The sequence below is a fragment of the Sphaerodactylus townsendi genome, linkage group LG05, assembly GCF_021028975.2.
Source record: "Sphaerodactylus townsendi isolate TG3544 linkage group LG05, MPM_Stown_v2.3, whole genome shotgun sequence".
NCBI classification, from domain to species: Eukaryota; Metazoa; Chordata; class Lepidosauria; order Squamata; family Sphaerodactylidae; genus Sphaerodactylus; species Sphaerodactylus townsendi.
This window is the reverse complement of record NC_059429.1, coordinates 46,853,892-46,877,476: the sequence shown is the minus strand read 5'-3', so window position 1 is coordinate 46,877,476 and position 23,585 is coordinate 46,853,892. Positions and strand designations below refer to the sequence as shown.

Sequence of the window (23,585 nt, the reverse complement as noted above, 5' to 3'; positions counted from 1 at the left end):
TCTTGCCAGGCAACTGTGGTATTACAACTTAATTCTCATTTCTGGTCAGCACAGACAGGATCTGAAAAAAGATGAATGAAGAATAGGGGAAATACTAATCTGCAACAGGTTGTTAAAGGCTGTTTAAAAGGATTGAAAGAATAATAGTAATTTCAGACTAAATGGCTGGTTGAAGAAGCTCTGTTTTTCTACTTCAGGTAACAAGAGCGTGATATACACTTACATGACAAGTAGCATGACTTTTTTTGCATATTTATTGTTCTTGGAGATGTTTCCTTCATCAGCAACCTCATACTCTCTTTCCAGATAGCATACAGCAACATACATCAGGTGTTTCCACAAAGTAACACACATGTGTGCACGCTCCTAATTTTTCAATCATTCCCATTTTACCTTTCATCCCACAACTGTCAGAATTCATGAGCTGTCCTAACTAGGGCCTTTATCTGCTCTCAGCCAAGTATAGCTTCTGTGGGCGTATATGAAGCAAAGCTGGACCCAATCCTCCAGTTTAATTATAGGACCTCAACCTGTCAGCTCCCATCTGTCATATATTCATATTGCCACTTCAGCAGGTAGAAAATGAAAGACATTAGTAATGTACCTAAGAATCAAACTGGATGAAATCCTAGAAGATGTGTGCCATATCTCCTGAACATTTTTATGGGTAAGCAGCAGGCTAGGATAAAGGGTATAATTCAGATCAGAGCTGCAACATGGGAGAAAGAAGTCTAACACTTTACCCCATACTGATTTCCTGGTTTCTGTCAACTTCTGCCCAACTAAGAGCCGCTAATTGCTCTGCAGGGTAAACATAAGGACCCTTTTTCTCTGTTCAGTAAATTCCAGCACTATCAAGACATATTACTTTTGTAACACTACATATTTGAAAGGCAAATATAATTGCTAAATATAATTCACCTGGTAGAAAATCTCATCCCAACCCAGGGATTAGTCTGAGTTGCTTTTGTTCTTCTGTCATAATTATGCATTTCTTCCATGCATGGCAATAAGGTGAATCAGAAATTCCAAAGTGCTGTTTAGATTCAGTTTTGTTTGAAAATGTTATAGCATGTTAATGACAAGAGCAGGACAAGGAAATGCAGGACAAGGAAATACAATTCGGTTAATATATCTAATCGTTTGGAAATTTCCCCTGATTGTTAACTTGTAACCAAATACCATATTGACTACTCAGGCAAATGAAAGAATTTCCGTAACAGTTCAAAGTTCTGTCATAAACCACACAGGGGTTTTCTGTGTTTGCGTATATAAGTATTTGCGCACATAACTCTTCTGTACCATTATTTTTCTCACTGAGGTTGATGCTGGTGGAATCAACAATGATGGTTAATATATGTTTTTTTGCCTTGATGTTACAATTACTACATGGAGTGACAGGTTCTTTGGTAAAACTCAACAATGGTGGGTTTGAAGACGTTGTTATTGCCATTAATCCTCAGACACCAGAAGATGACAAAATTGTTAACAGTTTAAAGGTAAGACTGTTAATTGTTCGAGCATTTTTTCATTAGGTCACATTTCTATTAGTGACTTCCACTCATTTGTATAATTAGTAAATTCATCTTGCATCCTGCAAGCAGGGATATGATCATTCCAGGCTGCTATTGGAAATTTCCCCAAGATTCCTTAAATGCACAGTGCAGTAGCAGAACTCCCAGACCTATAAATCCCATCCTCTGCATGAGTTTGCCTGTCTCTGTATCTTTATTGCAAGGTAAACTTCGTGTCTTGAATACTGAATGTACAAATATCTACTTTACTGATTTTTATAATAATTATGGTATCTTGGGCTAGGTCACGGTGTATATCAAATGTAAGATTCACACGTAATACAAAGAAGCTTAACTGTTCTGATGTGTGCTATGTCCTGCCTTTCAAGGGATAAAGTACCAGCATCCCTTTTTAAATGTTCTGACAGTCTATTTTCAAATGCCTTCAGTAACCAAGATGTCATGGTCAATAGAGATATCAAATTTGAACTTCCTATCTAGCTCAGAAGTGTTTTGGGCTGCACTTCTTGCCTTTCCCTTGGAGTGGAGACACATCTATTTCAGACATTCCCAGCAGTAATGACTTAGGCTCTGTATGTTCAATTTTAGGTTAGTAAGATCAACATAGCAGGTTACGCATTTGAACAGAGGTGTTGCACAGAACTGAATAGGGGACGCTAGTGCCACTATTTTTTCTGACCCTGTGCTTTTAAGGGCAGCTCGACAGAGAGAAATGTAACAGAAATAGCATTTCACACCATTTCTCTTTGCTGGGAAAAGCGTCATCTGCTGAATTCCATTGTCAAGCTGGTGGATAAAGGTGCTGAAAGAGGGCCAGTAAAGGGTGATGGCCACCAAAGATGAAATAAATAGAGCAATTTGTCACAGAAAGGAGATGTAAAATAATGTAATCTGCTTGCTGGTTTGACTACACTTTCAACAGATTCTTTTAAGACGAGGCAAAACTGTGGGATGAAATTGTGCCTGCTAAATCTGTTTGACTTACAAATTAAAGCAGAAAAAATAAGCAGACCATGCTTTTTCTCCTGCTGATGACTCAGAATGATCAGCCAGTGTTTCCTGAAATGTGGTAAATTAGAACACAAGAAGATACAGGAATATTTGGTTCAAACGATAGCTCTCTGCAGTCAGCTTTCTACCCCCTGTTGCCTGCAAACTTTACCATTGCCATAGAGAACTTCAGCACTTTGAGTTTCCACTTCCACCTCACTTTGAAGCTGGACTCTGTGTGAGATTGAAACTCATAATCTAAGCTAAAGGAATATGAACTTCTGAAATATTTCTGCAAATGATTTCGCCAGCTTGGTTCCAGTAAAAAGGAGAATCTATTGAAATAGTTTCCAGGTTAGAATGTGGAATACTACTGGACATGTTTCCCTACACAAGATGTATTTATTTATACCCTGCTCTTCCCCCCAATGGGGACCCAAAGCAGCATACAATATTGTTCTCCTCTCCCCCATTTATTCTTGCAACAACAATCCAATGAGGTAGGTTTGGCTGAGAAAAAGTAAGAGGCTCAAAGGCAGAGTCCGCATGAGCCAACAACAGCACCCCAGAACAGTAAAAACACCTCACTGGGGTGGAAACACTGTTTCACTGCCTTGCTCAATTCCATGGCAGAGTGGATATCTGAACCTGGCTCTGGAGTGTCCCAGTCTAACACTCTAACTACTGTACCACACCAAAAATATTCATAGATGAGTGATTTGAGCCTACTACCAGCTTCTAACTAGGAGGATGAGTTGCTGACTCACGGCGACCCAGTAAATTAATGACCTCCAAAATGTCCTAACATTAACAGCCAGTTCAGATTGCAACATGAACCTAATAAAAATAGAATTGTCTAGCCAAATCTTTCTCGTGAGCATATCCATTCAAATAAAACATACAGAATATGAAAAAGGTCACTTGATGCAAAATCAAACACCAACTATGGAATAAGTATGACACAGAAAAGTAACATTCATCTAATGCCCAAGATATTGAAAGGTTGGAAAGAAAATGCAAATAAACATTCTATAAATTCAAAATGCTGTATGCCATTATCAAGCACAGCTTGGACACAAACAGTATACTTTTCTTTCTTTTGCCACTAGGAAATGGTTAAAGAGGCATCTACTTATCTGTTCAATGCCACAAAACAACGATTTTATTTCAAGACTGTAAAAATTATTATTCCTTTCACATGGACAAAAAAACCTGAATACAGACGATTAACTATAGAGTCCTATGAAGAAGTAAGTATGGAATATATCTAATTGCTAACTCCTGATCCTCATATGGATAGTGAAAGAAAGGAGAGGAGCTACAGGTCCCAATTGTAAGCAGAGTTAATCTTAGGTAAGCCTCTAATAAATCAGAGAGGAACTTGTGGAGCACATGAACTTATTATCACCTCAAATGAGGCACTAATAGAAGGAGTGGGTTTGGCTGAGGAATTTGGGAAGGAAGCAAGAAACAATCACAGAAACAAAACTTCCTTAAACAAGGACATACAATTAAAACTGCTATGTGAGTTCATTATTTGTGGTGAGGAAGTACACATTCTTGGGACACAATTCTGCAGAGTTTCAGGGAAGGAAACCCTGATGAGTGCTGAGTGCTCATATGATTATTTTCCTATGGAACACAAATTGTGGCCTGTGTGCTTGATGCATGGAGCTCTTAGCAGTCAGGTAATAGGTTTGTTTCCTCAAACTTAGAGTTGCTAACCTGGAGGAATTGAGAAAGGCAGAGAAGTATGTGGACAAGACCTTCAAGAATTTGCAAGAACTGTCCCACTTCTGTGCAGATAGCTCTTGTACTACTGTGGAGAGTTAAAGTGTCAAGATTAAAGCAGGAGGATGGAAATAATTCCTTAAAAGGGACCAATCCTTTCTGTCACAATAAACGGATACTTTCCTATACCAAGGATATACCTCTGGAGTTGAGTGGAGCTGGGCTTTTGGTAAAGGTATTAGAATTATAGGGAATGGAGGAGGTATTAGGAATATAAAGAACAGGGCCTGTGATGGGTGCTTTGACTGGATGGTGACTTGCCCAGTGTGAAGGTTTCAAACATCAAGTTTAAATAGGCTGATAGATAGTGCAGGGGAAACGTCAAAGTACATGGTGCACAATGGCATCAGTCACATTGGCAAATGTAGTTGTGTCACTGGGAAGTGTAGAGGTGTGTAGAGGGAAAAATTAGACAGAAGGCAAAAGACCAGGACATCAAAGGTGGTGTTCTCAGAATTGCTACCTGTTTTATGTTCAGGGATAGACAGGCACAGATTAGGGGTTTCAATGTGTGGATAAATAAGTGGAGCTGGGAGGGAGGCTTTAGATTTGCTGGCACTGTGGAACTTTCTGGAACAAGCTGAACCTGCATAAAAGAGAGATAGTTCACTTGTACTGGAAAGAAGCCAGGTTGTAGGTGATTACCATCAAAAAGCTGGTAGAACAATTTTAAAATTAACTGCTGAGGAAAAGCCTATAGGAACTTAGGGATAACACGTGGATATTGGGAGTACAGGTAGAGGGGAAGTATCTATGGGACAGAAGGGAGACAAAAGGTATTGTGGTGAAAGGACGAAATTAAGGGCATGAAGTGTGGGTGGGTAACACATGGGCCCTTTCTGCACGGGCCATAAACGGCGGCTTGGGGACGGCAAAAATGCCATCCCCAGGCTGCCGTTCGAACAGGGGGTGCAGCTGCGTCGCAGCCGCGCTGCCCTCGCGCCACCTGCCCGTCCCCACGCCGGCGTTTCCCCAGTGTGCTCGGAAGTGCACTTGTTGAGGAAACGCCGGCTGGAAGCCGCTGCCGTGCGAACGGCAGCAGCTTCCTGGCGCTTCCCCCCCCTCGCTCCCTGTACCCTGTCCCCAGGCCTCCGGCGCGTCGCCGAGGCCTGGGGACACGCCCCCCTGCCCTGCGCCGCTGGAGCAAGCGCGCAGGGCCAGGGAGGCGTGTCCCCAGGCCTCGGCGGTGCGCCGGAGGCCCGGGGACACGCTGGGTTGGCCGGGCACCGGCGCTTCACGGCACCGGCTGCCCAGCTCTTTTTAGGACCGTCCATGCGGACGGTCCTAGTGTCGTCGGGTCGACGTCGAGTACGCTGACCCGGCCGCTTCCGCATTTGTGCGGAAACAGCCATGGAGAGAGCAAGGGGTGAGATGGATAGAAGAAAAGACATGAATTAAAGTAATGGTTGAAAAACAGAATAAGACATCGAAGGGGTTTCTGTAGCGGCTATTGGCAAACTGGCCCTCGATGTACCATGGAAGGTAGGCTGTTGTGTATAATCTCTTTAAATAGTTAATAAAGAAGTCCTCAGTGAAAGCTGGTTTTGTAAGAAGCAGAAGGGAACAGGTTCTGGTGGGATTTCCAGGCTGTGTGGCCGTGGTCTGGTAGATCTTGTTCCTAACGTTTCGCCTGCATCTGCGGCTGGCATCTTCAGAGGTGTATTACAGAGGAAAGTCTGTTACACACTGTGTCCAATGAGAAGGGAACAGATTTACTTATTTGCTAGTAACCTGCAGGAATGTTGGACCTATAAAACTGGTCAAAGCCAGGCTGGCCTACATGAACAAGAAACTGAAACATTTTTAGTTAGTTTCTGCTCTGACATCTTTGTTTAGAAAACAAACTATTAGAGAATTTGGATGTTTATTGTTGTTTCACTATGTAGTGGGGGAGTTAAAAGGAAGTGGGGTTAGCTGTGAGATGAAAGGAGTGTTGTGAGATAGGAAAGAATGTGAGGTATGAAGTGTGTAAAATAAGTGTTCAAGAACAGTGAAAAGGAATGGAGTAATAGCCACGCTGGTCAGGAGGCTGCAGTGGGAAGATAGAAAGTGAAGAATTGGTCCCATTCATCCTATCCCATCAGTAGAGTTCCACTAGCATAAAAGATAAGAGGGGAGAATTTTGCCCCTTAGCCCTACCTACTGCAGTCTCAAAACTTGCTTGGTGATGACAGTGTGATTATTATTGTGGAGAGCACATGAAATCTATAGGCATTTTGCCTCAGCAAAGTTGCTGTAGAACATTAATATTAAATAATTTAGTGGCATTCCCTTTCTTGGTAATCTATAATCCTTGCTGTGCTTCACTTAGGCAGACGTCATAGTGGCTAATCCTTACCTGAAATATGGAGATGATCCATACACCTTGCAGTATGGTGGATGTGGAGAACAGGGACGATATATTCATTTCACACCAAAATTTCTGACAAATGACAGTTTGCATAATGTTTATGGACCACGAGGTAAGACTTGTTGATTTGAATTGCATTTAAAAAATTTTTTCCATTAAAAATAGTCAAGTTTGGGAAGGCGAGGAACAGAATTAAAATATCCTAAGAAGCTGCTAGCCTTCCTTTGTTTCTCCCCAAACATTTAATTAACTAATTAATTAACAAAACATACCCTGTTTTTCTGCCCAATCAGGGCCACCTGTGCAGCTAACAATAAAAAATAGTATTTTAAAATACATAATAAAACCAAAACTGAAATCTATACATTTGGAAACAGCAGTTAAAATGTGCAAAGCACAGAATCTATCACTCACCCTGCCACCAGGCAGGAGCTGCAGGGTGCTAGACTGTGCCTGGGCTCTGTTGGATGCTGGCTAACCCCTGCTGTCACAGTCAGGCTGCATGGTGCCAGCGCATCCTAGTCAGTGGTAGAGCCTTAAAGGGCATAAAGGGGCAGGGCATGCAGCATCTGGTGTGCAAGTGTAGGTGTGCATGAGGTGGCAAGCAGCTGGGTGGCTGGGAGGCATGGAGAAGCAGCTAGGGGGGCAAAGAAGCATGACCCAGCTGTCGAAGTGCCAATCTGAGAGCTGAGACAGCTCCCCTCTCACCGCCTCTTCTGGACCCCATGGCTAGTGGCAGGTGCTGTAGCGTGATGCCCAGGCAGCAACAATGTCAGCAGCTGGGAGGGTGTTGGTGGGTAGCTCTTCCTGGCTGGCAGCGAGAGGAGTGTGTGGGCTGCAGCCTTTCTCACCCATCTCCCGCTTCTGGCCTGTAGGGGCAAAGGGGTGATCAAATGAGCCCCCATGTGACCTAGACATGTGGTGCCTGGATCACTAGACCCCTCCCCCCCCAAGATATGCTTCAGGATCATGCCTCCATTTGCCTGGAAAACTTTCTTTTCACAGCCACAGAGAACTAGGGTAAGGTGGCAGAAAAACTGATAAGAGAGAGTTGGGGTAGGGAGAGTCAAGGGGGCTTTCCGCACTGACAGAGTTGTACTGGTTTCTATCTAGGTTCACCTCAGTGTATCCGCACTGCAACTGAGCTCAACGTTGTTTTGTCTCAGTTCCCTCCCCCAGAACTGTGACATCCTTGTCGCAGTTATGAACTGCACCTTTCTGCTGGAACAAGGTCGATACTGCTTCGAAGCTTCGAAGTGCGGACGCATCGAAACGACACCTCATCCGTTCAACCAATCAGGAGCCGCTTTTGTGGCATGCACAGAACGGAAATGTAACTGTAAACTGTAAAAAAAAAAGAACGCTCCTGTTTCCCATGGTAACACAAGCTCCAATCACGATCGAGGAGCGAAACAGGCACCAAGATGATCCCGCCCACTTAGCTCGGTTCCAGGGGGCCAAGTAAGTTGCTGTGCGGACAGCCTGGAATCGCCCCCCACTGAAGGGAACCGAGTCGACCTTAGCCCCTTCTGTAGTGCGGAAAGCCTCAAGGAGAGCTGAAATAAGTGGGCAGAAAGAGAGAACTGGACTAGCAGGCAGACAGTTGAAAAGAGAGCCAGGGAAGTGGGGCAGACAGGGTAGGGAGGCAGAAACAGAGTTGGGGCAAAAAGAGAGCGAGAAAGAGAGAGAAAGGGAGAGTTGGGGTAGCAGGGCAGAAAGAAGATTAAGAGAAGGGGTGGCAGAATGGAGAGTGAGAGGCAGAGAAAAGGGAGAACAGAAGAAGAAAGGTGGAGTGCCTATAGAGGACTCTCTCCATCTTCAAAGCACCCTGCTGCCCCCCCCCCCCCCTTGCAAAGTCTGGATCCAGCTTCGCAAACTTGGAGTGTGTGTGTGTCTATGGAGATGGAGAGGACTCTTCCCATCTTCACAGGCACCCTGCTGGCTCCCTGCTTTGCAAAGCCAGGATCCAGCTTTGCAAATGGGGGTGGGGTGGGGTGGGGAGGAGAACCTATGAATGAAAATAATGGTTGAAGAACAGAATAAATGGAGATTATGAGAACTCTCCTCATCTTCATCAGTACCCTGCTGGCTCCTCCCTTTTGCAAAGCTTGGATCCAAAGTTGCAAATGGGGTGCCTATGAAGATGGGGAGAACTCTTCCCATCTTCACAGGCACACTGCTGGTTCCCAATCACCCCTTGCAAAGCCAAGATTCAGCTTTGCAAATTGGGAAGGAGGCCTATGGAGATGGGGAGATCCAGCTTTACAAACAGTTTTCTAGAGCCTGTTGTCTTTTCTCTCACAACAGGCTTTATTACTAGTTCATATATAAAACAAAGACATCATTTTAAACAATGCAGCATAGGTCTGCTTCTCTGCTGTACTTAAATAGCAAAGTGGCAAAGAGCTTCTAGGAGAGGATTTTAGCACAGGAAGCTCAAAGGTTTGATGGTGAATAAACAGACACTGTGGAAGATTTGAAACAGGTCTAAAGCCTGCCTGTCTGAAAGCGGATTGAATTTTTGCCTGTACTATGCGCGGATGAACACAAGTTGAATCGTTGCTTGTGCTATGTCAATATTGGCTGGAAGCAAGTTGAATTTCTGACTGTACTGTGTCAATACATCAATGGAAGTAAATTGAATTTCTGCCTGCACTTATGTGATTGAAGCAAGTAGAAGAATAAAGGTGAAAGAACTGCAACATAGGCTTAAGAATTCATCATCGTGCATTCTACTGAAACTTTTGCCAGGCCATTGGCCGTTCAGTCAAGATCTGTTTTGTATTGGTAATTTCTACTGTGTGTTCCCTTGTTTGTATTTTCATTTTTTTAAAAAAAGAAGTGGATCATAAAGCTGTGTCTTGCAACATTTATTCATCTGCATGTACATACAAGAGAAAGGAGTCTTAACACTGAAAACCTGGCAAGTGTTGTTTTAGCTATCCAGTTGCTGTTTTGACTGTACAGTGTTTTCCATTGGAGAACTTTTGGGGAAAGTTGCCTATTATTATTTAATTTTGTTTAATATTACAGCTACCAGTTCTTTAGCTGGTTGTTGGCCTTTTATTTCAATTCAAGCCTCACCCAGAGGTTTAGGACATTGTAATGCATTGGCATAGTTTTCGTGTGGATCCCAGCAGGGCTACCTTCTGAATCTGACAGATGTTGATTTTGTCAATTTGAAGATGTTTCAAGTGGCACCCCAGTGTTTTTGGAATGGCACCCAGGGTACCGATTACCACTGGGATGACCTTAGCTGGTTTATGCCATAGTTGTTGTCATTATTAATTAGACTTACTGTGCCCCTCCTCCCCTTTTGGCCTTGAGGCAGCTCATATCACGTCAAACAACAATATAAATAAACAGTATAAACATTAAAACATCAACATTAGTCTCAGATAATATATTAAAAACTTATTACAAACTAGTGGGGCCTGGCCATGCATTGCTATGGCAATTGTCCTTCTCATCACAGTCCACAACTCACACAGATGTCCATGCAGGTCCAATGATTTGCAGCATAGCCTTTTGGGGTGGTCAAATGGAATCCCTCTTTCCCTTTTCAATTCACATTGTTATATGGTGGTGTCTTGCTTTTTTAGTATAATGTAACCCTTTCCATTCCACAACGGAACTGTCCAGAGTGCGAATCCCACTGTCCATGAGGCTGGTTGACACGCACAGTCCTGGCTTGGGTAAGGCAGAACTGGGGCAAGGAGGCTATCCCAGTCAGGCCGCAGGCAGCGTGGTGAGGCGCTCAGATCAAGGCCAGCTCCCTGGGTTCTTAAAGGGCCATGTGCAAAAGAAGCGGAGCCAGTAGTGTTGGTTCACCCCCACCCCGCGGATTTTCTCAGAAGAAAAAGGCAAACTCCAGCTCACTTTTAGTAAAAGAGAGCTGTGGCGAATATGGGTGAGGAAGTGGGTAAGTGGTGGTTGGATGTGAGGGAGGGCAGAGTGAGGTGTGTGAGGATGAGCTGGATGTGTATGAGAGTATGTGTGTTGTGTGGTAGCAGTGGGTGAGGCACAGAGAGTGAAAGTTACCTGCATGTGAGGGGGGGAACCCACCTGACGTCTCACACGGCAAAGTGTGTGTGTGTTTCACTTCCACTCGTATTACCTACCAGTATTATCTATTTACTGTTTTCACTGCTCATCTCTGGCCATCTGCGCGAACATTCTAAGGGCATACCAAGCCCTCCGGCCACAGACATGCTGCACGAACATTCTAAGGGTGACAGTTAAACACAGCCAGCTTCATGGCCTGGTGCGCCAGGAAAAAGACGTTTTACCTGGCTCAGGTATGGACTTTCAGCGATTTGAAGGTCCGATTACCTGGCCACAACAGGGAGGGACGTCATGTGAAAATTTGGGGGCGATCTGTCCAGGCGTTTCCACGTTAGGGCATGAGTAACAAAGTCGCTGTTAGCTTTTTATATATATAGATAGCAACTGACAATATTCCACATTGATGGAACTATTGATGGAATTCAGTAAAAGCAAGGAAGAGGGGATCGTGTACTAATTTGTTTTTATTGATTTTGTACAGGTAGAGTCTTAGTCCATGAGTGGGCTCATCTCAGATGGGGTGTATTTGATGAATACAACAATGATGCACCTTTCTATACTGTTGGACAAAAGAAGGTTGAAGCAACAAGGTACCAGCCCACATGTTTGGGTTGATCTGAATAATATTTTGATGCTGGTGTAGAAAAATAGGAAGTAGTTTGGTTTTCAGTCACTAAAACCAGCACAGGAGAGCATACACAAATACTTCCTGCTCCCATGCTGCAGTTCCAATCTGAATTGGTCCTGCTGTGCTTTTACTCACAAGTTGCCTACAGCTGCAAGTCTCTGTGGTTAACTACACTACAGCTGCAAACTGTGGCGAAGTCATGCAGTTTGTAATGCCCAGTTTCAGCCTAGAGTCATGGCAATGGGGATTTTTTGGAGGGGAGGGGATTGGTTTTTTGAGATTAGTTTCAAAAACTTAGGCTCATTCCGCACACGTAGAATAATGCACTTTCAAGCTGCTTTCAGGGCTCTTTGAAGCTGTGCGGAATGGCAAAAACAGTTGTGAAAGCAGCTTGAAAGTGCATTATTTTGCGTGTGCGGAATGAGCCCTAATTAACAGATTTTTTTCATTTTAGGATCTGATGAGTTAATAGCCAACTGCATATCTCTACATCACTAGAAGAACAAATATTCCTATGACAGGTCACTACAACAGGCTGCCTGTGGGTGCCATAGCACCCACCTGCACCTTTCCTGATGTCTGTCAAGTGTTTTTAGAAACTGACAAGGGCCAGGTGCAGCTTTTATCCAGTAGAGCTTCTGATTGGCTGTGCAGATTTTTAAAAATTGCTTTGGCAGTGTGAGGCCTCACAGCAGGATCTTTACTGCATGACTGAAAGTAAATTATGTGCTTACAATAACATACTTTAACATAATATGTTTATTTGAAAAGGCATCCTGTTAAGCAGAGATTCTACCCAAAAGGTTGAAGAGTTATGGTTGGAGTTATATGCAACTTCACTCCCTGACATTTTGGTTAGCTGCATCTCCTGTGGGAATCATTTTTTTGATTGCACCTTTCACCATGTGCCAGAATTCCAAAGATGCCCTCAGGCTCAGAAAGGTTAGGAACCCCTGCCCTACAGCATATTAATCTTCATCTACAATACAGAAAGAATTTCTACAGTTCAGCTTTAGGGGTAAGGTAATTGTTTGACAAACTAGCTTTTTAGGCACTGGATGTTGTTTAGCAGCACTGGCATTTTCTATGTCTTTGGGCCACCATAGTTGAAATATATTAACCATCTTTCTATAATAAGTTTTTCTCTTCTTCAGATTAATGTTTTGTTTGACTCAACATGTACCATAACAACTGATTTTTCTTACCAGCTATATCTATTTCTGTTGTATTGATTAGATGCTCAGCTGATGTCACTGGTAAATATGTATTCCAAACTAAAGATGGAAAAACAAGAACATGCAAATATGATCACCGAACTCAGTTGTATGAAGCTGGGTGCCAATTTGTACCGGACAGAAAGCAAAGTACTCCAGCATCTATAATGTACATGCAAAGCCTCTCCTCAGTAAGTGTGAAGAATGTCAGTTTGGAAACTGTGGTATTTATTCTGAGTTGAAATCTGTCCTCCAGAATTCAAAATACTGTCTGTCCGTGCCCTATTGTTATGGACTGAAGATTGGATTCCTACAGGCACTCAACTTCAAAACCAATTTACCTCATTTTATCAAATTTTACCAAAAATAAAATGTTTTACCAGTTATTAACAGCAGCTAATAATGTATTTCTGCTGTCTTTTATTCCTCTATGCAATGGTTCCATCTACTTTTTCCTCTTATTCCATTCCAGCTTTTCCGATTATCAGTTCCATTCTTTAGCATTCTAGTTTTGCTCTTATTTTCAGTCTTCAATTATTCTATGTCTTTAGATGTTATTAATTTTTCTATGTTGTCCAACTCCAGTCATCTCAATTTTTAGAACTGATCTCAGCTCTTTTCAAAACTCATGATCAGACCCCAGTCATCTGGAGTCTGATGGCCTATTTTTACGCCTGTCTTTTCTTTAAGTATCAGCATATTTAACCTGAATCAGGGATTCAAACCCAAGGGAAAATTTGAAGAGCATGGGGTGGAGGGTAGTGTCTTTGCTCTTTATTAGCATGCAGCAACAGTAAGTTCTTCCAAAAAGTAGCAATAATTGGCAACTCTTTAAGGGGGTTGTGACCCAACAGGTGAGGCTCTACAATCCACCTAAGTGCGAGTGCCACTTTATAGGCTCTGGGATTAATGCGTAAATAGGGACAGTCTCTTTATACTTTGCTCATGTGAGGTCAAGTACAGAGCATGAACAGAATTTAAAAATCTGCATAGCATCTGTCTGTAGCAAAGAATGTCCATATTTTTGTCCCATTGCTTTCTGAAGTAGGAATTGTTGTCATGAATTAAGAGTTACTGATAAGAGATCATTTCTAACAAATTCTTTTTATCTGTTATTAAAGGTTACTGAATTCTGCAACAACAACAGTCATAACATTGATGCAACAAATATGCATAACAAACTATGCAACTACAGAAGCACCTGGGAAGTAATCATGACTTCTAAAGACTTCGCTGATTCATCTCAATTAAGTTTTCTTCCACCTGACCCAACTTTCATTTTGCTCCAAACCCAGGACAGAGTTGTGTGTCTGGTACTTGATGTTTCTGGTAGTATGACCTCAGTAAGTTATTATTTTCCATTTCCAAAAGAAAAGTTTATAGAGAATTGATTCTTTTTAAAATGATGGCTGTAATGTCTATAGTTTTGTGTCATTCTATCAGCAGTACACTGTAAATTGTAAAAAGTGTTGCACCTATTTTTTCTCTTTCCCACCAGATAGTCTGAGGAAGATGTGCCATTAGGGAAAAATATATCTTATCCCCAATAGGGGAAATGGTAGCATAATTTTTTTAAAGCACAAGGAAAACCATTAAACATCACCCCACACTGCTCTTAGTAAGTGTCCTGCCCCTCCATTGTTGCGTTTAATTAAAAAAATAAAACTTTGATGAGATATAATAAAGCATACTATCAGATTTGCATATAATAAATAAAGCATACTATCAGATTTGCATAGAATGAGAATTCGGGAATTTTTGGATTTGGCTTGATTTGGCTGCAAAATGATCGGTATAGCTGAATGAGCTGAATCATGGATTTGAGATACCCAAATATATTCGGGTATACTGAAAAATTTGGGTTCGTTTCCATTTTTTTGCATTTTTTTGCATTTTTAGGGTTTTTCTGTTTTTGGCCTGTAGAGGGCGCATTTCTTAAGCTAGCAGCACCAAAATTTCAGGGTATCTTCAGGTGACTCTCCTGATGGTACCACCCAGTGTTGGTGAAGTTTGCTTCAGGGGGTCCAAACTTATGGACTCCCAAAGGGGGTGCACCACCCCCCATTGTTTCCAATGAGAATTAATAGGAGATGGGGGCTACCACTTTGAGGGTCCCTGTCGACCCCCTAAACCAAATTTCACCAAACCTGGGTGGCATCATCAGGAGAGTCTTCTGAAGATACCCTGAAATTTTGGTGCCACTAGCTTAAAAATGCGCCTCCTACAGGCATCCCCAAAATTTCCCCAGATTTTCTGCTCTGAACTGCTCTGGCTCCACTGCAGCCAATGAGGAATTTATGGGTGTGTAAGCAGGGTGAACATTTTTCAGTGTAAAGGCACCAGACTTTTAGGGTATCTTCAGAAGACTCTCTTGATGACACCATCCAGGTTTGGTGACCTTTGTTTCTGGGGGTTCAATTTTATGGACTTCCAAAAGGGTAGAGCCCATTTCCCACTCTCGCCAGAAGCAAAGGTCACCAAACCCAGGTGGTATCAACAAGAGAGTCTTCTGAAGATACCCGGAAAGTTTGGTGCCTCTAGCTTGAAAATTGGGCACCCCACAGACACCCCCAGAAATTCCCTATTTGTTGCTATGGAGCCACTTCAGAGCTCAAAATCTGCCAGGCTCTTCAGCAAATTCTATGGTGGAAAAATTAATTGTTTTTTTCCCACCATAGATTTCAATGGGGCTTGCTGTTATGCCCAGCTGGCTCTGTGCTGGAGATTTTACTGGGGACTCTGGTGGGGTTTTTGTTCTGAGTAGGGGCACTAAATTTCCCGAAGGGCTGCTGATAAGTCTCCTGAAAGAAACCAGCCAACTTTACTGAAGTTTGGATGGCAGAGCACTCATTCTGTGGGCATCAGCTTCATCTTCAATTGGGTGCCCTCGGCATTTGCCCCCTCCCCTCACAAACCTCAGCAAAGTTGGCTGGTTCCTTTCAGGAGACTCACCAGCAGCCCTGCGGGAAATTTGGTAGGGACCCAGAGCAAGACCCCCAGCAGAGTCCTTCCCATTGAAATCTCTACCGCAGAGTCAGCTGGGCATAACAGCAAGACTCACCCCATCCCACACCTCCCACTGCTTATTTTGTACCACTGTGGTGCCACGGAGCATGAGATGTGTGATTGTTGTGTTCAGACACATGGCTAAGGGCTTGGGCTATGATGTGATTGGTGATTTGGGAGTGCACCTGAACCAAGCTTCTTAGGAGGCGAATCCGAGGAACTAGCAAAGATAGTGGTAGACAAGGAAGAAGTTCTGGCAGCCATTGATAAACTAAATGTTACCAAATCCCCTGGCCCAGATTGCATTCACCCAAGAGTTCTTAAAGAGCTCAAGCATCAAATTGCTGATCTTCTCACTTTAATATGCAACTTATCCCTGAAATCAGGCTCCATCCCTGAAGACTGGAAGATGGCCAATGTCACACCAATCTTTAAGAAAGGATCTAGGGGGACCTCTGAAATTACAGGCCAGAATGCAGTTTGACATCTGTTCCTGGTAAATTAGTAGCAGAATCTATCATTAAAGATAAAAATTATAAAACATGTAGAAAAAAGCAAGACCTGCTGAGAAAGAGTCAGCATGGTTTCTTTTGCAGAGGCAAATCCTGTCTTACAAACTTACTAGGAGTTCTTTGAGGGTGTAAACAGGCATGTGGACAGGGTGAACCGGGTGGACATTGTCTACTTGATTTCCAAAGGCTTTTGACAAAGTTCTCACCAGAGACTGTTGAGAAAAACTCAGCAATGAAGGAATAAGAGGGGAAGTCCCTCCTATGGATTAAAAACTGGTTGAGAAACAGGAAACAAAGAGTGGGTGTAAATGGGAAGTTCTCAACAATGGAGGAGATGTAGGGAGTGGTGTCCCCAAGGATCCGCTTTTGGGACCAGTGCTCTTTAACCTATTCATAAATGACCTGGAAGTAGGGGTGGGTAGCGTGGTGGCCAAGTTTGCAGATGATACCAAATTATGTAGGAAGTGGTGGAGAACCACAAAGTTGATTGCGAAGAGCTCCAATCGGACCTTGATAAATTAGGTGAGTGGGCCTGGGGAAATGGCAAATGCAGTTCAATGTAGCAAAATGTAAAGTGATGCACATAGGGGCAAAAAAATCCAAACTTCACATACACGCTTACAGGGGTCAGTGCTATCAGTCACAGACCAGGAAAGGGATTTAGGCGTCTTAGTTGATAGTTCCATGGGAATGTCAACTCAATGCATGGCAGCTGTGAAAAGGCAAACTCTATGTTGGGGATCATTAGAAAAGGAATTGATAATAAACTGCAAAGATTGTCATGCCCTTTATATAAAGCAGCAGTGGTGCGACCGCATCTTGGAGTACTGTGTCCAGTTCTGGTCGCCGCATCTCAAAAAAAGGATATTGAGGAGATAGGAAAAAGTGCAGAGAAGGGCAACAAGGATGATTATTGAGGGACTGGAGCACCTCTCCCCTATGAGGAGAGGCTGCAGCCGCTTTGGGACTCTTTTTTTAGCTTTGGAGAGGAGGCGGCCGAGGGGGGGATATGGATTGAAGTCTACAAAAAATTATGCATGTGGGTAGAAAATGCTCGACAGAGAGAAATTTTTCTCTCTTTCTCACAATACTAGAACCAGGGGGGGGGCATTCCATCGGAAAATGCTTGGGAAGAATTAGGATCTAATAAAAGGAAAACACTTCTCTTCACTAACGGTGATTGGTGTTTGGAATATGCTGCCACAGGAGGTGGTGGTGATGGCCACTCAACCTGGATAGCTTTAAAAGGGGCTTGGACAGATTTATGGAGGAGAAGTCGATTTATGGCTACCAATCTTGATCCTCTTTGATCTGAGATTGCAAATGCCTTAACAGACCAGGTGATCGGGAGCAACAGCCGCAGAAGGCCATTGCGTTCACATTTTACATGTGAGCTCCCAAAGGCACCTGGTGGGCCACTGCGAGTAGCAGAGAGCTGGACTAGATGGACTTTGGTCTGATCCAGCTGGCTTGTTCTTATGTTCTTATGTTCTTATGACAGTGCAAAAATCATGAGGATTCATGAGGATCCATGTTTTTTAAGCAGGTTCTTGCGCTACTGCAGCACCACGAAGTGTGGGATGCGTGATTGTGGTGTTCAGACATGTGGTTAGGGGCATGAGCTGTGATGTGATGGTGATTTTGGGGTGACCAAGTGAAAAAATCAGGAGGATCCCTGAGGATCTGTGCTTTTTATATCACATGCGTGATTGTTGCGAGGGGATGGCAAAAAGGGGTACTAGGAGGGGAAGGTGGGGAGTGGCAAGCAGGAGCACTGGGAGAGGAAGTGGGGGGTGGCAAGCAGAGGAAGGGGAGAAAGGGGAAGGGGATAGAAAGCTGTGCTGAAAGCAGTGTTATTTATTTGCTTAAATTCTGCGTGGATTTGGGGGGGATTTAAAGGGAGCGCTCTCTTTAAATCTTCCTCCCAATCTTTTCAGTGGAGGATGAAGGGGATAAAAATCTACTGCTCCCTCTGTTGACAATACATCAACAGCTCCCACTGTAGCACGCCATTGTGATTCATCCTACAGACATCCCCTCCCAGTCTGTTGATAACTGCAAGGAAGTGAGAGGGCGAGGAAAATGACCGAGCAATCAAGGCTGAAGAAGGAGGAAGAAGGTGACTGTAAGGAGGGGGGAAGGGGAGAGGCATGCACAGGAGTGCAAGGAAGTGGGAGAGATGGAGCTAGGTAGGATGGCAGTGGGCAGAGGGAAGATGTCCAAGGCAAAGCTGTGCTCACTGGAAAATCACCTTCACTCTGACAGCGAAGAAATTAAACTTTCACTTAAAGTGGTGTTGCTTGCTGCAGGGAAACTAGAAAGTGAAAGTGGGACTTGGGGAAATATGTCCATAGAAGATATCTTGCCTTGATGTACATTCACCCTTGCCCCGATCCAGAGATCTTTGCTTAATTGGCTGAGGTGTGGAAATGTTACCCTAATGAAAACTGAGTCATTTAGCATTAAAGATGAACCAAGACTATCTACCAACAAAGTTAAAGCTATTTTAATGGACCAAACCCCTGTGTTGCATTCATGACTTGTTTACATCTGGTAGGGCTTCAGAGACCACAGCGCTGACCATTAAGCAAGATGCTTGCCAGGCATTAAGCAAGATGCCTGCCAGGCATCCATGCCTTTCCTCTTCCATGAAGTGTGTGCTGTTGATGGGCTGTTTCCTCACTCCTAGGAAAAGGGGGTCTTACTGCTCATCTCTTTCCTTCATAAGATGGCACCATGCTGTTCTTTTGCTAGAGCATCTGCCACTTTCTTTCTTGCTGCAACTAACCCTACTGACTCCCATGCTCCTGCCTCACATCCTTTACAAAGAGGCACATATTTTATACAGGGACCTCTCTTCAATTCTGTAGAAAAACATCATTTTTGTTTCCAGCCAATTCGCACCCAGTTACCTCAGGAGTGGCTGTGATGGCCTTGCAAAGGGAGGGGCAAAGGTACCATTCTACAACCTGGCTTCAGATGTCTTTCAGTGGCATCTGATATCTCACACAAGGAATTGGACGGTTCAAATAGCCAAGCAATCGAGGCAGAAGGAGGAGAAAGGAGATGGCTGTAGGGAGGGGGAAGGTGTGCACAGGTGTACAAGGAAGTGGGGGGTGGTGGAGCTTGGTAGGCTGGCAGTGGGCAGAGGGAAGATTCCAGGGCAAACTGTGCTCACTGGAAAATCACCATCGCTCTGGCAGCATCTGGGAGGATGATGCTCCAGGTTCTGAATCTCAAAGATCTTAGTTACAGACCTAAAGGTTGGGGGTCTGATGCCATGTTTCCTTCCCAGGCTGGCATGTAGTATGTTTTCCTTCTCACTTGAAATTATACATATCTGTTTTGCAATTTTTTGTTTTCGTATGCCAATAAAGGCCATTGTTGTTGTTAGTATGTTTTCCACTTGAGCATCTTGGACAGTCTTCAGGATCTTGGTGCTTCCAAGACATATTCTTCCTCAAAATATTCTATCTTTTGGGATATTTGAAGACTTGGGCATGCTATCCATGTTGCAATTTTTACTTGAGGATAGTTGTTTTTAATACTTTATAAATGTTTTTCTGTAAGAGATTAATCTTTGGTACTTAAATAATCCCCTCTCCCAATTAAGCTTGATTAAAAAATTATACTGTATTCTAGCACTGAGAGAAATAAAAGATTTGGGTTATGACACCTAAACTCTGCCTTGAAAAACTGTTATAACACCTGAAGTCATTCCCTCTCAGATTCAGGCCTTGCTGCTATGAACCTTGGCCCCAAAGTGAGTGTTGGTCTTTTGCACCCTTATTAAGGAGCTGATAATCATGTTCACAAGATGGTTCCTGTTTTGCCAATTTCAGTCCCCTCCCACTACCATGGCTTAAGTGCCTGAGCCTTCTTCCTTAGAGACCAGTGTGTTCTACCCTCCCTCACAAGCCAGGCTCTCACCCCCTTTCTGCCCCCTATATCAGCATGGTGTCTGGTGTCTCTATCAGGAACAGGTTGATTGTACCTCAAAATGCTCTCCCCCTTGGCTCCCCTGACTCTGGATTTTGGAGTTGGAATGTTTTCTCCCTGGTCTTGGGAATAAAGGCATTTTTAAGCCTGGCAAAAGAAAATTTTAAAAACTTGAGGAAGGTTTATTCCGATGTTTTCTAAAAATCATATTTTTGTATAAATCTAATGGTTCCCTCAGAGTGACCAAAACCAGTAGTGGATCTAAAGTTTATTTTCTGTTAACAGAACATATTTGCATCAAAACAAGAGTTCCATTCTGCTGACAGAAATGCTTTCTATTAATGGTAAATGTGATATTTAGTTTTGGTTCAATATTATTGTCTATTTTGTAAGTTATAATGTTTATAAAATCTGTCATTAAGGACAGAACTTTTAAACTCATTTTTAGCTCCTGTCTTTTCTGGATGCCTCTGAGAAATGTATGGGTATTTTTTTCTTTTATATGCAGAATAATCGCATTAATCGATTGAAGCAAGCTGCAGAAATATTTATCCGTCAGATTATTGAAAGTGGTTCCTGGGTTGGAATTGTCACATTCAATAGTGCTGCAACAATTCAGACTAATCTGCAACAGATAGTCAGTGACACAGTGCGTGATTCTCTTGTAACATTTCTGCCTGCATCAGCTGGTGGAGGAACTAGTATTTGTTCAGGAGTGCGAAAAGGATTTGAGGTAAGAAAGAAAATTGTCATTACTTTTATCCCCATGTTTCTGCTTGATATTGTATTTTTCCAAGTATGAATACTTTTTTTGAGTTCCGAAGTTAGAAAGCCAGACAGATCACAGTATTGATTTGTAAGAGATTTTTTTCCTCTGACAGTCTTTCCTTCTGAAAGGTGGCTGACATTCAATCATTAACTGATTTTCTGTACTTTGACCAGAGTAAACAGGCAAATAGCTCAGCAGTAGCAGTAGCAGAACATGACGAAATATGAGCTGTTTATAGGCCTCTTCCGCACACGCAAAATAATGCGTTTTCAAACCACTTTCACAACTGTTTGCAAATGGATTTTGCTATTCCGCACAGCTTCAAAGAGCACTGAAAGCAGTTTGAAAGTGCATTATTCTGCATGTGAGGAATGAGCCATAGTGAACTTGTTAACTGCAGCAGGGAAGTGGTTCCAGGACTGCGGATAAAGAAGACTTTGGATTTATACCCTGTTTTTCTCAACAGTAAAGAGTCTCAAAGTGGCTGATTGTGTTGTACAGTGTCAGTATAGGAGTTTTACATATCAATGCAAACTGATACGGTCATCTGATTATGCCTACACTACACTTATTTTGGAAGATTTGAGCATCAGTGCATGATATAGCGAAAGTTTCGTTTCCCACTTGGGCTCAGTGGCAACGGCTGAATATTGCAACCAACTGCTCCTTTCCACTTCTCTGCACTCACTGCCACTGAATTCCAGGCTGACTATCCTTATTTTAAAAACTTAAGAGAAGAAGTACAAAAGATGATCCCAAACAGCATGGATAGAGTGTTGCTCCTAACTAATGGTAGCATGAGGTCTACCAGGATACCCAAACAACAACATTCCACTCAGCTTACTACCATTGGTGAAGGGAGAGGGTCACATTTTTCTTGCAACAGGATATAAATCTCTGAGGAAAATGTAATTCCCTCCGTCAAAAGCAAGAGGTTGAAGAAAGATGTCTGGGTCACTCCACAAAAGAATAATAATTGTGCATGAAATGTTATAATGATGGTCTGGATAGGTATTTCCAACCCTATTAGGAGAAATTAAGCATTCCACCCCAATTTAAAGTATCTGTTCCTTTTATAGGCCACTTCAGGTAAAGTAAATTGCTTAGGCAAGCATTCTATCTGTCTGTCTGTCTGTCTGTCTGTCATTATACTTATTTATTGTGTCCGATCCCAAGGCTGGGAGGGGGCCAGCAGTGTAGAAAATGATGGACTGCAGCACCGGCAATGCTGTAGATGGTGCAAATACAAAGCTAGGCCATCAAGAGGGGCAGGCAATCCACAGCCAGCCTCCCCAAAGGCCCAGTGGAACAACTCCATTTTGCAGGCCCTGCGGAACTCACCGAGATCCCACAGGGCCCTAACAGCTGATGGAAGAGTGTTCCACCAGGCAGGGGCCAGAGCCGTAAAGGCCCTGGCCCAAGTTGAGGCCAGCCGCATCATTTAGGGGCAAGGGACCACCAGCAAATTGGCCTCAGCTGCACTCAGAGGCCTACTTGGGACGTATGGGGTAAGACGGTCACGAAGTTATGAGGGCCCCAGGCCGCGAAGTAACCAAACATATTTCAATCTCAGATTTAGTGCAGGAAATGGAAATATTCTTTTATAAAGCAGCCTCCCAAACACACATAAACAAAGTAGGACTATTTCATTGATATTTATAATTCAACTTCTTGTTTATTTATAACACAGTCCTGAGACCCAGAGCTGAAACTGCATAGGGAGTTGACTTAACTGTTGTGTAGGTGTATTTTAGAGTTACACCAGAGTATCCCAAAGGTATGGTAGCATTACTTTGTGGCCTATGGCAGCATCTGCAATAAGCCCTTTGGATACCAATCAGAAGGCCCATCGTTCCATACATACCCTGCTTGCCATGGCCACTGTTGGTCTCAGGATTTTGCTGTTACTGTATAATTTACTCATCTAAAGATTTATAATTCTTTTCAAATTACGAGAGTTCTCAAACCAGAGAACAAAATCAAAACTAAAAATGCATATGAAATGTGCAAATAAATGATCTAAAACAGAAGCACTACCTTAGCATCTAAACTGAATCAGAAGTATTAGCATTACCTAAATGTGATAAAAGAACCACAGGTAACATCCAACATACTTAGTAGTTAAAGCCTATGTGAAACCCAGATCCTAAACAGGCTTTTAGGAGACATAGTTAGGGTCAAGCTGTCGTTTTTTGTGTGTGTCATCAAGTCACAGCTGACTGATAGAGACCCAATATAGTTTTCAAGGCAAGAGACATTCAGAGGTGGCTTGCCATTGCCTACTCTATGTCACAACCCTGGTGCTCTGTGGAGGTTGCCCATGCAAATACTAACTAGGGCTGGCCCTGCTTAACTTCTGAGATCAGACAAGATCAGGTTAGTCTGGGCTATCCAGGTCCAAAACTGACTTTTCAAGTCTTTTCACACAAGTAACAAATTCATAGTCCTCCCCTACTCTCAGTAGTATTAGCAAACAGTCCAGGCTTGTCTCTCCTTTGCTGGCTTTTTCCAGGTCAGTTGTGATAGTGAGCTCTTGAGGGCACAAACTCTGCTTACACTCTGAGGATGTTAGTGTTAGTCTCCTTCCAGCATCACTGATCTCTCATTCACTTTCTGCTAGAGCTCATCTTGTGTCACTTCTAAAACACCTCTGTTTATATCTGGGCACTTCATTTGTGCCACATCTCTGCTGGCTGCCATGCCTTGTTGCTGAATATTACACTGTTTGGAGTTTTTATTTCATTAAGCCGCTCTTGTGCCATATGTAACTTATATAAAGAAAAAGG

The 23,585-nt window shown here is 43.0% G+C and overlaps 1 protein-coding gene across 1 annotated transcript in view; it reads left to right on the top strand.

The window, feature by feature from the left end:
* Nucleotides 1-1,324: 1,324 nt before the first annotated feature.
* LOC125433178 (calcium-activated chloride channel regulator 1-like) overlaps nt 1,325-23,585 on the top strand; it is a 41,355-nt gene continuing 19,094 nt past the window's right edge. Inside the window, exons 1-7 of the mRNA XM_048497608.1 lie at nt 1,325-1,499; nt 3,635-3,775; nt 6,628-6,778; nt 11,213-11,321; nt 12,596-12,764; nt 13,695-13,916; nt 20,539-20,763. Coding sequence (XP_048353565.1) covers nt 1,326-1,499; nt 3,635-3,775; nt 6,628-6,778; nt 11,213-11,321; nt 12,596-12,764; nt 13,695-13,916; nt 20,539-20,763 — 1,191 coding nt within the window. The 5' untranslated portion in view covers nt 1,325. The remainder of the gene's footprint in view (nt 1,500-3,634; nt 3,776-6,627; nt 6,779-11,212; nt 11,322-12,595; nt 12,765-13,694; nt 13,917-20,538; nt 20,764-23,585) is intronic.